The sequence below is a fragment of the Ursus maritimus genome, unplaced genomic scaffold (assembly GCF_017311325.1).
Source record: "Ursus maritimus isolate PB19 unplaced genomic scaffold, ASM1731132v1 scaffold_13, whole genome shotgun sequence".
NCBI classification, from domain to species: Eukaryota; Metazoa; Chordata; class Mammalia; order Carnivora; family Ursidae; genus Ursus; species Ursus maritimus.
Window position 1 is genome coordinate 70,547,242 of NW_024423675.1, and position 17,775 is coordinate 70,565,016.

General features: G+C 41.5%; 1 protein-coding gene and 1 pseudogene across 10 annotated transcripts in view; both read left to right on the forward strand.

The window, feature by feature from the left end:
- The window catches only part of FAM120B (family with sequence similarity 120B), a 107,697-nt gene that overhangs the window by 79,169 nt on the left and 10,753 nt on the right, over positions 1-17,775 (forward strand). For 6 of the 10 annotated variants that reach the window (XM_040628091.1, XM_040628082.1, XM_040628085.1 and 3 more), the window contains 2 exons: positions 3,370-3,421; positions 4,192-5,326. In XM_040628091.1, the coding sequence (XP_040484025.1) occupies positions 3,370-3,421; positions 4,192-4,225 (86 nt within the window). In that variant the 3' untranslated portion in view covers positions 4,226-5,326. The other 4 variants (XM_040628084.1, XM_040628088.1, XM_040628083.1 and 1 more) reach the window with 2 other exon arrangements.
- On the forward strand, positions 9,575-16,257 carry LOC103660782 (annotated as a pseudogene).

Below are 17,775 nucleotides of genomic sequence, written 5' to 3' on the forward strand. Positions count from 1 at the left end.
CCCCCCCCCCCACACCCTGCGGTCTTCACTGAGGGGTCCAACAAAATCCTGCTGAAAGGTGGCATTTTAGCAGAGGCCTGGTGAGAGGGAGCAGCCGCCAGACGCCTGACGGAGGGGCGTGCGCAGAAGGCAGGGCCCCAGGCTGCCGTTTGTGGCTGGAAGGGGCAGTGAGAGGGAGGCTTACAGGAGGTGAAGTTGGCAGGCAGCAGAGGAGCAGACCTTCCAGGGCCTTGCAGCGTTGGTCAGAGCCCTGGAGTTCGCTCCAGACGAGGTGCTCCATGTGTCCATTCTGGGCAGGTATCCCCATAGTCACCAGCCCACCCCACAGAGCTCAGAGCCTGCACACCTTCAATACAAAGCTCCTGTTTTGTAATACTAACAGGGTTTGAATTTAGGTATGAATACTGTGTTTGAAATATAAGTGTGTGATGGGCTGGGAGCAGAGTGGGGTCCCAGCCCTGTCTGTCTGGATAGCCCATCCCAAGTACATTTAAGTAGCAGGACCCTGGGTACCTGTCAGCCTTGAAGCTGCGCTGTCAGATACCTACAGCCCTGGCCCCTCTTGGTGAGGGTTAGAATGCACCCACCTAGCTTGGGAAAGCAGGGCGAGGGAAGGCACGCTGCACATCTTTCAGGCAGCCTGGCACGATGGGACATGCATGGTCCTCCCTGTGTTTCCTCTGAGCAGTTGACAAAGGCTTCCCTAGCAGCCCCTCTCTCTGCTGTCACTGTTCCCCCACAGATGGCCTGGTGTGATGGGAAATGGTGACATTCCTCTTAATCCTCTTTGGCCTGGGCTTATCTTCTTTTCTTCCTGCTGGGTCTCAGGAAGTCAGGAAAGCTGAGACAGTACAAAGTCCGGGTGAGGTGGGTTGCAGGTTAAGCCTGGGAACGGGTGGGAGAGACACCATGAGTCTCCAGGGAGGTGGGCACATTCAGCTGTGGCCTGTTGCTGTGATGTGTGCCTGCGGTGGGGCACACAGCCAACACGTATGCATGCACACTTCCCCTTAGATGCTCCTTAAACTGTGCTCCCTGCCGTGTCTTCAACATCCAGCCTGGGCAGCCTTTGGTGTTTGCCAGCTCTGAGTCCTCTGTGGCTCCAGGCAAGCTGGGTGGAGTAGCCCTACTGGGTCCTTGAATTCGAGCCTCTCAGAGCAGTAAGTGTTGGAGGGTGTCTTCCTGAATCTCCTCTTTCCCAGAGGAAGCCTGCTGCTGTGGGTTCTCACAGGCAGGACCCACCGGCCACCAGTGACCTGACCTGAGCAGGTGTCAGAGCCTCTAGGTGTCCCCCCACGCATGTGATCACCCTGAATTTCAGGGAACATTGGGAACGCTTAGGGGTGTTTGTCAGACCAGGTCCGAGGCCTCGGGAAGCATGTCTTCCCTCTTCTGGTTATTGTAGAAGCAAGGAGACCCTAACAGATGCAGCAGGCAGAGCCTGAAGCTGCTTCCCAGGGGCTTGGTTTGCAGGGAATCCCTCCTCCAGGCAGGACTGTGGTGCAGGAGGGGCTCGGGGCTGAAACACGTGCCTTGCAAGAGCTCAGGTCAAAGCAGAATCGCAGTGGTGACGCTGAGTCAGGGTCAGATTCAGAATTAGGGGATGCGACGCAGGCTTCGGGGGCACAGTCACTGGTGTCCTAAGGGTGGGTGTGGTGACAGATGGCAGTTACTCCATGGTGGGCACAGCAGAACGCACAGACTTGCTGAACCACTGTGTCGACCACGTGAAACTCGTAACATCGTGTCGACTGCACTCAAAAAATTAAAAAAAAAAAAAAATTGGGGCGTGGGGGTGTAAGAAATTAAAAGTCTTCCACAAGACAGTAGTTAAACAAAGGCAGTATGTCTCATTTGTGTTTTGTCTCACATGGAGAAATGTTCACAAACATTTTATTGGTGGTGCCAGTATGTTTTCCAATTTCAGATATTTCTGTGTAAGATACATGTTCACACACACACACACATAAAATCTTATTAGAACTGGAACATTGTTTAAAGTCAGGTAATCGACTTTTTCTGTTTTACCACTGTGATAGGATCTTTCCTGGGCCCACACACTTTCTGCTGTCTTATGTCTACATTTGATCTCCTATTTTAGTATTTTTTAGAGATATTTAAGTAGTCTAAGTAGAAAGTTGTCAACACTTCCTGGACAGAGTTAACAGACAAAATTCTTCGTTTAAGTAAAACTAAAAATGCCTCAGAATGAGTGTATTGAATTGCTGTGAGATGGTCCGGTGAGGAGGAGGAAAAGAGGGTGTGGGGGGGAAGGAGTAGCAGCAGTGGTGGCCGCCGCCCCTGTGCGCCCTGCCAGGCCGGGAAGCCAGAGGCACTAGAGCTGAGGGCCCTTGTGGGGGCACCAGCCTCCCTGTGAAGCATTTGCTTCCTGGCCTATGAACTGGGGAGAGGACCCTGGGCCAGCAGAGGTGAGAACCCCCCCCCTGCGTTCCTGCCTCCTTACAGTGGGGAACTTCAAAGCAGCTAAAGTGAGAACATTTTAACCTCTTCCTTGCTGTTGGTGAGAAATGATGTGTTAAATTCCACAGTCAGTAACAAATCACATTTGCCTGTGATTTCTTCAGATTTTCACTTGTCGGTGGTAATTCTGTAGGAGGCCTGGGCTGTTGTAAAACTGTCTCTGATCATCTGTGATAAAGGTGAGGCCTGGAAACCTCATTCTGGCCTTGCTGTGTGACCCTCTCCCACCACCCAGCCCTTTGCCAGAGCCCCTGCCAGCCTCCCACTTGTGGCAGCCGCTGGGCTGAGCGACAAAGGCCACGGGAGAGGCGTGGGCATCATCAGTCAAGCAGAAGCACGGAAAGCTTTGTAGGAAGTGTTTTCTGAATGTGAAAATAACCACCTTTTTTACTGGCAGGCTGGCTCTCTTCTGGTTCTCCCCCAACACTCCCTGTGTAGCGGAAGGCGAGAAGTGGCCAGCTGCATGGGACGGGGACGGAGGGCTCTGCACTTAGCTGTAGAAAGAACCACATTGCTTTCTCCGTCCTTGGCCAAGTGTCCTCCGTGAGCCATCTGCACATGTAGACCCATTTCCCAGTGTCACTGGCAGCAGAGGCTGTCTGGATACCTGCAGGTGGTTGGAACTGGCGTTTGGAGGACCAGTTGGGACACTGCTTCCTTCCACCAGCAGAGCCACCTCTTAATTAATTGCTTCCTACTCTAATGGAATAATTGTGCAACAAACTTTTAATGACAGTGGCCACAAAAGAAAAGAGAATAAAGTGCTGTCCTCCAAATACAACTCAGCATGTTGTTTTTATACATACTTAGAAATGTGCAGCTTTTTTCTGTTTGAATTTTAGAGAAAGTAATTAACTTAGTTTTGGTTTTCATATCTATTTGGCACAGGAAATAGACAATACGAGCCTGACCATTGGAGAAGATACCCATCCTCTTCTGGGTAAGTGCACCGTTTATATCCTCAGGATAAATCAGTTTTATCAAAGATGGAAGTGAAGCATCTGTCTTTATAACATAAATCTTCCATATCAGTTGCTAAACTTCACAGAATTCAGATGTTGAATCCTGACATGGGGCTAATAAGTTAACTTGTTTGCAGGTAAGTTTGCTTCCCATCAAAAAAGTGTGGAGAGAAAGACGCGGAGTCCGGCCTTAAAGCCCTGGGACACCTTCTTGAGAGTGAAGCTCTCAGAACAGCATTGCAGTTGTCCTTGGGGAGAGAATGGCCTGTGGGGTCTAGACCTAGCTTTTCATGAAAAGGAAATACATCCTTCTTGGTGACTTCTTCCTCGTATCATATAAAAAAAGTGTTCTCTTGACTTATTTTCGGAGGTTGTGCCTGATTCTGTGGCCCCAAACAGTTGTTAACATCTTCACCATCATTTCTTTGTCTGTGTCCATAAGGTGTGGTTGATTTTTTTTTTTTAATGAATTGGAATCTTACTATGTCCTGCTTTTTTTTTTTTTTTTAACTTAACACTAGATTGTAAAGGTTTTAAGGATTGGATACATGATGCCCTATGGCTGGATAATATTCCAAGAATTGTTTCTAATTATTATATACAGAAAAAGAGCTAACAACCTTCTTCTCAACTGCTGGCAGGAGAGCCAGCTCTACGTGGAGGGCCTGGCCCTGCCTGGGAATCATAATGGTGTGTGGCCCCCAGGTGTGTTCCTCCCAAATCCTCTTTTCCATTTCACTTTTGCCAGGCTGCAGCTCAGAGTTCCTGACAACAGTGCGTGAGAGGCAGGCCTGGGTCCCAGCCGACAGACACCAGGCGTCAGACCAGAGGCAGGCGTTCAGTGTCAGGAAGCTTAATTTATGATGTTACTAATGAGTGCTTCATTTGTCTCTGTATCTGAGCATTGAACGGCTCTTGTTTTTAAAACATGTTCTAGATACATCCAAGTTTCATGAGAGAATTTGCAGATAATTTAAGAATTGTAAATAATTGTAATTTCAAGGCCAAAATTGTACTGAGCTCAACCTTTGGGGTATTGATAATGGAAAGAAATCTAGATTTAGAGGTTAGAAGACACACCCTGCATTAGTGGCCTATTCTGCAGCACACGCTGTGGCTCTGGATGTTCCCAGCACTCTCAGATAATGCTCACACGTGTTCCCAAGAACACACGCCCAGTCATTGCTGTCTATAAAAACAAAATAAGCCCTAAGCATATTCACAGTCCAGTTTGTATATTGCACTTGATGAATTACCCTGACAGCTCAAGTATGCAGAGCTCCTGGCTTTGACCTTAAAATCCCATCAAGTATTTACCAAAACAGGGTTATTGTCTCCAGGTGTTTTAATACTTGTAGGTTTTATGTTTGAAACATCCTCACTACTTCCTGCAAGGCCTTCTGAAGGACATTTGCATATCTAGTTACTTTCCATGCAAGTCTTCTGTAGGACCTACAACCTGATTCCCCAACTTTAGAAATAGATTTGTTTCATTCCACTTATTGTGTTTCCTGTCTATTAACATTCTGTTTCTTTTCATTTCTGCTCATTTGAGACCACTATTGCTTCTAGAAGTTTCATTTCTTGGCTGCTTATTTTTATAACTTTGAAATAAATTTCTCATCCCTTAGACTAAAAGAGTAGACCTCCATGAAAATTGTTTTCCCCCTTTATAACACCTGAACTCCTGTTTGTCAGTAAGATATTGTGGTCATTAGCAAGCTTAAGTAAATCGTTGAGTTTGTACAGCCTCTCTTACGTTTGAAAAGCCAATGCGGTAAGTTTCTGTGATCTTGTTGTGTAATTACTTACCTCTCCAGCCTAGTCTTCTGATGAAATGTTCATGTATCAATTTAAAAATGAAAATAAAACAATATATTTATCACTCATAATTAAATATTTCACATTTCTTTGATTATATTGGGATCTTTGGGAAGAAAACAGATGTTGAATTTTGTGAAATGCTATTTCTGCATTGACTGAGATGATCATAGGATTTTTTATCCTTCATTCTGTTAATGTGTTGTGTCATGTTGACTGATCTGCATATGTTGAACCATCCTTGCCTTTAAGGGATACATACCACTGATTATGGTGTATGATGTTTTAATGTTCTGTTGAATTTGGTTTGCTAGTATTTTGTCGAGGATTTTTGCATCATTGTTCATCAGGGCTATTGGCCTATAGTTTTCTTATGTCCTTGTGTGGTTTTGATATCAGGGATTGCCGGCCTTATAAAATGAGTTTGGAAGTGTTCCTTTTCCTTCCGTTTTTTGGAAGAGTTTGAGAAGGATTGGCATTAATTCTTCTTTAAATGTTTGGTAGAATTCACCAGCAAAGTCATCTGGTCTTGAACTTTCATTTGCTGGGAGGTTTTTAAATACCAATTCAGTCTGCTTTCTCATTGATTGGTCTGGTTAGATTATCTGTCTTGTCATGATTTGGCCTTGGTAGGTTGTATGTCTCTAGGAATTTATCCATTTCTTCTAGGTTGTCCTGTTGTTAGCATGTAAGTGTCTATAGTAGTCACTTCTATAGTATCAGTTTTCATTTCTTCTCATTCTTTGTAACTTGATTTGAGCCATCTGTCTTTTTCTCTTGGGCAGTCTAGCTAAAAGTTTGTCAGTTTTGTTTATCTTTTTAAAAAAACCAAATTAGTTTCATTTATCTTTTTTTATTATCTGTCTTGTCTCATTTATTATTTTTTTGGTCTTTGTTATTTCCTTTCTTCTGCTGTCTTTGGGCTTAGTTATATTCTTTTTCTAGTTCCTTGGTCTATAAAGTTAGGTTGTTTATTTGAGATATTTCTTTCTTCTAATGTAGGCATTTATTGCTATAAACACCCCTCTTAGAATTGCTTTGGTTGCATCCTATTTTTGCATCCCATTAATTTTTGTATATTGCATTCTGTTTTTGTTTGTATCAAGGTACTTTTTGATTTCTTCCTTGACCTATTGGTTGTTCACAAATGTGTTAATTTCTACAGATTTGTGAATTTTCCACTTTTCTTCTTCTTACGGGTTTCGAGTTTCACACCATTGGGATCAGAAACTATAATTGGTATAATTTCAATCTTGTTAAGTTAGGGGGCTGAGGAACAGAGAGAGAGGGAGAGAATCTTCAGCAGGCTCCACACCCAGCATGGAGCCCAGCGAGGAGCTTGATCTCACAACCCTGAGATCATAACCTGAGCTGAAATCAAGAGTTGGGTACTTAACCAGCTGAACCACCCAGGCGCCCCTCAATCTTGTTAAATTTTTAAGACTTTTTTTAATAGCCTAATGTATGGTCTATCCTGAGGAGTATTCTTGTATGCTTGAGAAGATTGTGTATTTTTCTGTTATTATAGATGGCTTTCAGGTCCATCTGGTTTAAAGTGCAGTTCAAGTCTAGTGTGTCCTTACTGCTTTGCTGTTTGGATGATATGCCTATTGTTGAAAGTGGGGTATTAGATTCCCTTGCTATTATTATATTGCTATCTACTTCTCCCTTCAGTTGTGTTAATATTTTCTTTATATGTTTACAAACTGTATCATCCTTTCATGATAAAAGCTGTCAACAAAGTAAGTATAAAAGGAGCGTACTTCAACTTAACAAAGGCCACATATGACCAGCCCATAGCTAGCATCATATACAATGGTGAAATGTTGAATGCTCTTTCTCTAAGATCAGGAACAGGAGCAAGATTCCCACTCTCACTATCTCTGTGCAGCATAGTACTGGAAATTCTAGCCAGGGCAATTAGGCAAGAAAAAGAAATACAAGGCATCCAGTTGAAAAGGAGGAAGTAAGATCTGTTTGATGACATGATCTCATATATAGAAAATCCTAAAGACTCCATCAAAAAACTTTTAGGACTATTAAATGAATTCACTAAAGTTGCAGGATATAAGCTCAATATAAAAAAAAAATCAGTTGCATTTCTATACACTAACAACAAAACTATCCAAAAAAGTAATTGAGAAAATAATTCTAATTGTAGTAGCATTAAAAAGAATGAAATACTTAAAAATAAATTTAACCAAAGAGGTGAAAGATCTGTATGATGAAAACTATGAAACACTGATGAAAGAAATTGAAGACACAAATAAATGGAAAGATAGTTTGTGTTCATTGATTGGAAGGATATGGCTAAAATATTCATACTACCCAAAGCAATCCATCGGCTCAATACAATCCCTATCAAAATTTTAATAGCATTTTTCACAGAAATGGGACAAACAATCCTAAAATCTGTATGGAACCACAAAATAGCCCCCAAACCCAAAGCAATCTTGAGAAAGAACAACAACGCTAACGGTGTCACATTTCTTGATTTCAAACTGTATTGTAAAGCTAAGGTAATCAAAATAATGTGGTACTTGCACAAAAATAGACTCACAGATCAATGGAACAGAATAGAGAGCCCAGAAATAAAACCTCATATGTATAGTCAACTAATCTTCAACAGGGGCTCCAAGAGTACACAATGAAGAAAGGAATAGTCTCTTCAATAAACGGTGTTAGAAACACTGAATATCCACATGCATAAGAATGAAATTGGACCCTTAACTTACACGAGAATGGATTAAAGACTTAAACGTAAGACCTAAAATTATAAAACTCCAAGAAGAAAATATAGGGAATAACCTCCTTGACATTGGTCTTGTAAATGATTTTTTTGGATATGACACCAAAAGCATAGGCAACAAAAGCAAAAATATACAAGTGGGACTACATCAGACTAAAAAGCTTCTGCACAGTAAAGGAAACAGTGAACAAAATGAAAAGGCAACCTATAGAATGGGAGAAAATACTTTCAAACCATATATCTGATAAGAGGCTAATATCTAAAATATAAAAGGAACTATTATAACTCAATAGTAAAAAAAAAAAAATCCCCAAATACCCCAATTGAAAAAGGAGCAAAGGAACTTGAATAGACATTTCTCCAGTGAAGACTTACAGATGGCCAACAGGTACATGAAAAGGTGGTCAATATCACTAATCATCAGGGAAATGCAAAGCAAAACCACAGTGAGATACCACCTCATACCTGTTAGAATGACATCATCAAAAAGACAGGAGACAAGAAGCATTGGTGAGGATATGGAGAAAAAGGAACTGTTATGCACCACTGATGGATTGTAAATTGGTATAGCTACTGTGGAAAACAGTATGGCAGTTCCTCAAAAATTAAAAATGGAACTACCATATGGTCCAGCAGCCCTACTCTGGATATATATACCTAAAGAAAAGGAAATCAGTATCTTGAAGAAATATGTGCACTCCAGTGTTCATTGCAGCATTATTCATAGTAGCCAATATGGAAACAATTTAAGTGTCATCAACAGATGAACAGATAAATCGTGGTACATATACACAAATAATATCCAGCCATTAAAAAGAAGGAAATCCTGCCATTTGTGACAGTATGGATGATCTTAGAGGACTCTGTGCTAAGTGAAACAAGCCAGACACAGAAAGACAAATATTTAATGATGTCACTTATATGTGGAATCTGAAAAAGTCGAACTTAGAGAAACAATAGAATGGTAGCTGCCAAGGGCCTGCAGGGTTAAGAGAATGCGGAGATGTTGGTCAGAGTGTACAAATGTTCAGTCTGGTGAATAAATTCTAGATATCTAATGTACGGCATGATAACTATGCTAAAAATAATGTATACTTGGAATTTGGTGAGGGAGTGGGTCGTAAGTGTCCTCACTACACACACACAAATGGTATTTATGTGAAGTGATGGAAATGTTAGATTGATCGTGGTGATCATTACACAAGGTATAGTTCTATCAAAGCACCATGCCTTACACCTTAAATATATACAGGTTTTTATTTGTCAGTCATACCTCAATAAATCTGGTAAAAACAACAACAACAACAACAAAGAAAGAGGGCGCCTGCGTGGCTCGGTCGGTTAAGCATCTGCCTTCAGCTCAGGTCATGATCCCAGCATCCTGGGATCGAGCCCCACATCAGGTTCCCTGCTCAGTGGGGAGTCTGCTTCTCCCTCTTCATCCGCCCCCTCCCCCCCCCCACTGGAAGGAAGGGAAGGAGGAAGGGAGGAAGAGAAGAAAGGATGGAAGGGAGGGAGGGAAGAAAGGAAGGAGGAAGGGAAGGAAGAGAGGAGCCTGGAATTGAGATGTGTATAAAACAGATGCATAAACTGGTCATTTCCTGCATTTCTGTCTTGTTAAGAAAGATGTTTTTATAATCAAGGAAAAAATTATTTGAGAGGGACCCAAAGACACAGAAAACATTTCTTTATTCAACATTCTCTTGGCCCGAAGTCCTGATTGACTCCATATATGGTGTATAGGATTGGAACTGCCTGCTTGTGCAGACTGAGAGCTGTGGAGTTGCTGGGTGTTGTCACATTACCTTGTAACGTGGGGTCACCATCTCCCCTGCTCCTCTCACTGGTCAGTTCCCACTGTGCATGAGAGTGCCGACCACTCCACTTCTTGTATGCAGATTTTTGGTCTTTTTAATTTTTACCATCTGTAGTCAAGAAAGAGCAACACTTAGTTTAGTTTCCATTTTTCTGAGTATTAGTAAAGCTTATTTTTTTCATACACTTACTAGCCATTTGTATTTCTCTTTGTGAATTACTTATTCATTCCTTGGCTAAATTTTTCTTGAGTGATTTTTTTATATTGATTTGGCTTTTTTTATATTACGGGTATTAAATCTTCGATGTTCATATATATGGCAGATATTTTTACCATTTCCTTCTTCCTGGCTTCCTCATTTTAGAAATCATTATTCACATAAAAACCTAGGTGTCATCCTTGATGTCTCCATTTCACCAAGTCCTGGCACACAGTCTGTATGGAACCACAAAAGATCAAATCTTATCTGGAATTCACACTCTTCTTAATATTTCCACTGCTGCCACCATAGTCTGTGACTTCTGAAGCTCCATATATATGGACAGTGAAGCCCCCTCTGCCTTCTTTGATTGTCCCTTTACCTTGCTCTGGCAAACCTGGCAGTCCCTTAATGTAGCTGTTGCTCCTGTACCTTTGTGTTCCTCATTCCTGCTTCNAGACTCTTCTAGTAGTAAGTAGAACTACCTAATGAACTATCCCAAGCCTTACAGCTTGTCTCTGCTCCATTGTGTTTGGGCCCCAGCTGGGAGACATGAAGTCACACGAAGGCCTCTTCGTTCACATTTCTGGCTTATGCTACCTCTTGACCAGGAGCCTCAGTTTCTCTCCACATGAGCCTCTCCATTAGTCCATAGGGACTATTTTGGGCTTCTTCCCAGCATGGTAGCTGGATACCCAAGAGCTAAAGACCCAGGCAGAGAGACCATGTCACCTTTTGTAACCTAGCCTCACAAGTCACTCACCAGCTCTGCTGCTCTATTCTGTTCATCAAGGCAGCCAAAAAAGCCTGTCCAAATTCAAGTGAGCATGAAGTATACTTTCCTCTTGACAGGGGAAGAGGGTGCTCTGCAAGAGCATAGGAGACTAAATGTATTGCCATGGCCATTTTTAGAAAGTACGAGAACTAGAAACTTTAAATCTCTTCTGTCATCCAACCCTACCACCTACCCTGTCATCATCCTTCAGATTCTTCCAGATTTTGGCTCCTGGCTCCCTGGCGCTCTTCCCACCACGAGTCTTGTGATAATTTTTGGTGATCTCAATAGTCCTTCCCTGATAACTCCTTGACCTGCTGTCCCAGCAATGTGGATATTCCACCTTGACGTTATCCCTCCCAGTAGCTCAACCACTCCATAACTTCAGTTTCAAACACACTCCAATCACACAGCTCACTGTGCACAGATCCAGGTGATCCTTCGGTCACATCAGAACCCCCCACTCCACTGGTCCAACTGCCCTTCATCGGGCCTCACACCCTTTCTTACTTGTCCTCCCTTAACTGTTCATCTTGTGTGGTCAGTGATCAAAGTGACTTCCTTGTATATACTCTCAACTGCTTTGCTTTTCTCATTTTACTGTGTTTATGTGGTAAAACCACAAACCCAGGTTAAATCCAATCCTCTGCATTTGGGATGAGGCTAGAGAAAGACCCACAGTCATGCTTACTAGTCCCAGCTTAAATTCATGCTCCCTGACCTCAGCGGATTCTTGGTCCTGCCCAGCGGTCATCCTCCATTGTTTGCTGCTGTCCAGGTGCTGCACACCTCCTCTATCCCTAGCCTTCCAGCACTTCCTCCTTGTCCATAGTCACATTCCTTTAGCCACATGTGTTCTTCTCCAAGCATCTATGCACCATCTAGATTCATAACCAAATACCATGAGAAGTGGACAAATCCATAAAAATAGAGGTAATATCTATTTTTTCACTTACTCATATGGACAAACTGACCATGTTCTTAGCCTGGGCCAGGCGCAGCTGTACTCAGCTCCCCATCATCTGCTCAGTGTCACTGCTGCAGGACAGATTCCCACTTACTGTTGAGCATCAGCTACATTCTCCCACCTCACAGAACCCTCTCTAGAAATCATGTCATTTCTTTGCTTTCCTTTATAGAAAAATAATTTTGAGTCCAGAAACCTATAGTCAGCCAAATTAGCATTCTAGCATAAGAGGAAAAATGAATACATTTTCAGGAATCAGAAAATGTTGACTCACAGATCCTTTACAAAAGAAAATGGGTATGCTCTAGTGAAATGAGCATTTCACCTAACATGAATACGTGGGCTATAAGAAATAGTGTTGAACAAAGAAATTAATAAAATGTCATTATTGCTAAATAGATATTAACTGTAAGGAAACAAATATGCGAAAACAATTGACTAAAATCTCAGATCATCACAAGGAAAATGATGAGTGTTTCTGGGGAATAAGATGAAAAGTAGCTAATCCCTAATTAGCTACAAAATGTAGATAAAAGTAAGAAGAAAGAAGATACGGTACAAGAAGAAGGAGAAGGAAGAAGACCATGGCAGAAGTCTGGTTTTTCATTTCTATTCCTTCACTAGCTTTGTTTTTTGAAAGGTCATAACTTATCTATATACATATTTTATAAAAATGAGAGTAATACCAACTTACTTTACAGAACCTGGGAAGAGTATAATAGTGTTGGTGAATACAGTAGTACATAAAACATATGTGAAAACATGAAAATAACTAAATATATAGTTGATTACCTATAAACACGAAAAAAGCTGAATATGTATAAATGACCTTCATCTGCACCAAATTACCTAACCTGTGATGGAAACAAGAGGAAAATAAATGTTCATACAAAATCCAAAAAAAAAAAAAAAAGAAAAGTAAAAACAAACTAGATTTCTTATCTTGCTTTTAGAGAGGGGATGAACTGTAATAAATCTTGATGTTTTTAGGAAAATATAAGTTTGTGTGTAAAATGTAGGGATATGTGCTGGAAGAAGGTGATGGATGGACGGACGGACAGACGGTTGGATGGATGGATGGATGGATTAGGTGGGTGAGTGGATGGATGGATGGATGAATAGATGATAAATACATGAACGCCTATCATATCCTTTATGCACCTAGTATCATAAAATGGTAATCAAAATGCAAGGAGAAATAGACCCAATGCTAGGGGGTATTAATTAACACACATCTGTCAGAAATGAACAGATCAGATAGACCACAAATAGTGACATATATTTGAACAGGTCCTTTAACAAGCTTATTCCGTTAGAAATATACAGAACAGTATATGCCCTTTTGTTTATGTCATTTTCCACAAATGGACAGTTCAAAAATCTATCCATATGTTAGGCTGCAAAGTAAATCTCAACCAATTTAGTGAAAAGTAGAAATCACATGTAGTATTTTCTGTATACAAGAAAATAACTAGAAATAAACAACAGAAAAATAAAAAGCAAAATTCTTTCCACTTGGACATTAATCTACTATTCTTAATATTTATTGAGGAAATCAAAATCACTTTCAGAAGGCATAATAACAGTACTACATTCAAAAATTAACAGAAGGGCAGTCACATCAGAGAGGATAGGGCATAAGAAACGCCAGGAATCTGTCTCTCCACCTAGACAACAATTGTACTGCCAGAAACTGTCTAAAGGAGCTATTTTCGAACAGTGTAGAGCCTGAAGACTTGCAGCTTCCAGGGGATAGCTTGGCTGGTAAGTTGTGGTTAATTCCCATCATTTTTGGCTGCCCATCCTACAGCCCCATGACAGACAGCCATGCACACATTCCTGGGGCACCTTGTTGGAGCTAGAGTGAATAATGAGGACCTTGTCCAAATATCAGGCTCTTGTGTAGTGGTTGCTGTTTTCGAACTGAGATGCAAGCGTAGAGGCTGGCCACCATTTTTTCAACCTCCACTGGCTGAAGTAGTTTTCAAAGCATTGAATGGGACAATGCGTGTGAGTGGGCACCCCTCCCCAACTTCTTGCTTTTGTGGGAGCCAGACATTTAAGAATCAGGACATTCAAAAACAACTGCACATGCAAGAGAATTTAAAAAGCCACCATACGTGGCCAGGGAAAGATGGAGGCTCAGAACAGATGTGAGAAAACCTTAGACTTTCCCCTCAGGCTGATCTTCAGCAGACACAGAACAACAAACAGCAAACACTAGGAGATGGGGAGAATCTTATTTCCAGAGGTAGAATAGTATGATTCAGTTTTTATGATGTCCAGTTTGCAACAACAAAAAATCACAAGGCATACAAAGAAATATGTAAGCATGACCCACTCAGAGGGACAAAATAAGTGGACAGAAACTGTCCCTGAAGAAGCCCAGATGTCATATTTAATAGACATGACTTAAAAATCCTCAAAGAGCTAAAAGAAGACATGGACAAAGGAAAACAAGGAACAAACTGAGAATATCAAGAGATATAAAGAAATAAAGATTACAAGAAGAACCAAGAAGGTATCTGGAGCTGAAAAGTATAATGACTGAAAGGAAATACTCTCCACAGGGGTTCAAAAGCAGGTTTGAGCAGGCAGAGAAAGAATCTGTGAACTTGAAAATGGGGCAGTTGAAGCTATTAAATAAAGCCTGAGAAACAAAAAGAGTGATGAGTGAAGAAAAGTGAAGAGTTTCAGGGACTTGTGTGGTACCAGCAAGCAAACCAACATACGCATTGTGGGAGTCCCAGAATGAGAAGAAAGAAGTAAAAAGAATATTTGAAGGAATAATGGCTGAAAACTTGCCAAATTTGATGAAAGACATGAACCTACAAATCTAGGAAGCTCAAAAAACTAATTAAATAAACTCATCACACACTAAAACACATCATAACCAAACTATGAAGAGCCAGAGACAGTCTTGAAAGCAGCAAGAGAGACGTGACTCATCAGACACAAGAGATCCTCAATAAGCTTATCACCAGTGTCTCATCCAAAATCTCAGAGGCCAGAAGGCAATGAGTTGATATACTCAAAGTGCTGAAAAAAGAAAAAACTGTCCACCCAAAGTTCAATATCTGGCCAAACTGTCCCTCAAAAATGACGGAGACAGTTTACAGATCACTCAGAGTTGGTGCTACAGGCCTGTACCTTGCTCCTGTGACTTCCCTGTTATCTGCCCGGCTCACCCCCACGATGCTGGTGGACCTCAGCAAGTGGTCCAGGCCTTTGAGCCTGCAGGAAATGGACAAGTGGTCACAGCATCTTTGGCAGGTTAGATACACTGGGGCGGAGGTCAGCAAACTGGCAAAGTGCTGATGCCCACCCAGGTTAAGAACTGGCCCACCACTATTGCATGGGATGGCCTTGATCCAGGTAAACACTACACCTTGGTCATGAGAGATCCAGATGCTCCCAGCAGGAAGGACCCCAAATACAGGGAATGGCACCGTTTCCTGATGGTCAGCACGAAGGGCAGTGACATCAGCAAAGACACTATTCTCTCTAATTACGTAGGCTCTGGGCCTCCCAAGGGCACAGACATTCACCACTACGTCTGGTTGGTTTACGAGCAGAATGGGCCACTGAGGTTTGACGAGTCCATTCTCAGCAACTGATCTGGAGACCACCATGGCAAATTCAAAGTGGGATCTTTCCACAAAAAGTACAAGCTCAGGTCCTTGATGGCTGGCATGTGTTATCAGGCTGAGTGGGATGACTGTGTGCTCAAACTCTGTGGGCAGCTGTCTAGGAAGGAGGGGAATGCTAGGAGACAGAGACAGTCCCAGAGGTCTTGAGCAGTGCTCTTAAGTTCACTGATATATGTAGTCACAGGCAAGGCCTGAGCAATGAGATAATGGCTTAGGGTGATTTTTCCTTATGCCTGTCTTTTATAATCCTGGAAAGTCACACCCCAGTTTATGTTTTGATCTCATTTGAACTCCATCTGGGGGGATATTTTGGTACTAGGATGTGGTCATCAAATTGTTAATGTAAGAATAGCAACCCAGACTTTAAACAGGAAAAAATTCAGGTGAAAAGACCAGGTCTACAGTAATAGAGCAGAGCACCAAAGAATCTTTAAGGATGGTTAAAAAAAAAAAAAAAAAAAAAGATTCATTGCCTCTGCCTTTGTGAACCTGAGTCCAGAATTGTGCATGATGGCACTTCTGCACCATGTTTTCATGGCTGTGTCTCACCATAAAGAGAGGCCGGCACGTCCACTACCCCCCAGTGTGGTACTTGGGGGGCAGGGTCAGTGTCCTGCTCTGGCTCCTTTAAAGAGCAGTACTGGAAAAAGCAATAGGGAGTCACTTTGTGGTTAAGGCATGGCTATCCAGATGAGCTGCAGGGCTGGGTGAGAGGTTGTCAGAAATCCCTAAGTCTGTGCCTGCTAAACAGGTCGGTCTTCATCTGTATAAGAAAAGTCAGTCTGGAGTTGTGGAATGTTGTGTTTATTTTGCTGTTTGCTTATAGTTGAATAAAAATAAAACATGTGGATGAAAAAAAAATGAGGGGGAAATAAGGACATTCCCTGATAAATGTAGGCAAAGGTGAAGGAGGTCATCACCACAAGACCGGCCATGCAAGAAGTGCTGAAGGGAGATCTTCAGGATGAAATGAAAGGACGCTGGACTGAGCTCCAAAGCCTTGTGAAGACAAAACAAGACAAATGCATGGGCAATTACAAAGCCGGTATTGCAGTTTTGGTGTATTACTACACCTTTTATTTTCTATATGATTTGAAAGACAAACACATAAAAATTCAATTGGGCATACAGTATCAGAGCAGTTTTGTTTTTTTAAAATTTTTTATTTAAATTCAATTTAATTAACATATAGTGTATTATTAGTTTCAGAGGTAGAATTTAGTGATTCATCAGTTGCATATAATACCCAGTGCTCATTACATCAAGTGCCCTCCTTAATGCCCATCACCCAGTTATCCCCTCCCCCCACCTACCTTCCCTGTAGCAACCCTCAGTGTGTTCCTGTAGTTTAGAGTCTCTTATGGTTTGCCTTCCTCCCTGATTTCATTTTATTTTTTCCTACCTTCCCCTATGTTCATCTGTTTTGTTTCTTAAATTCTACATGTCAGTGAAATCATATGGTATTTGTCTTTCTCTGATTGACTTATTTTGCTTAGCATAATACCCTCTAGTTTCATCCACATCCTTGCAAATGGCAAGATTCCATTCTTTTTGATGGCTGAGTAATATTCCATTTTATATGTACACCACATTTTCTTCATCCGTTCATCTGTTGATGGACATCTTGGCTCCATATTTTGGCTGTTGTGGACATTGCTGCTGTAAACATTGGGGTGCATGTGCCCCTTCGAGTCCCTATGTTTGTATCCTTTAGATAAATACCTAGTAGTGCAATTGCTGGGTCATAGGGTAGCTCTATATTTAACCTTTTGAGGAACCTCAGAGTTTTCGTATGCTATTGAAGTTAAGTTATTGGTTAAACTCAACCTAAACTGTTAACAACTTTAAGGTGTTAGATGTAATCCCCACAGTAAACAGCTATAGAATATATACACAGAGAAGGAAATGAAAAGAGAATTAATATGTGTCTCTACAAAACAAACAAACAAATAAAATCCCCCAAAACTCAGTTAAACACAAAAGAAGGCAGTAATGGAGGAAACGAAGGACAGAAAGCTCTAGAGCACATAGAAAGCATAGCAAAGTAGCAGAAGTCCTTACTTATCAGTAATTACTTCAGATTTAAATTTATTAAATTCTCCAGTCCAAAGAGATTGGCAGAACAGATTTTTTAAAAAGCTGACATGTGCTGTCTATGAGAGATTCACTTTAGATCCACAGACACAAGTAGGTTGAACATGAAAGGAGATAAGCAATATGCCTGATAAAGAGTTCAAAGTAATGGTCATAGAGATGCTCGCTGGACTGCAGAGAAGAGTGGATGAACTCAGTGAGAACTTCAAAAAAGAGAAAATATAAAAAAGAACATACCAGAGCTGAAGAATACTATAACTG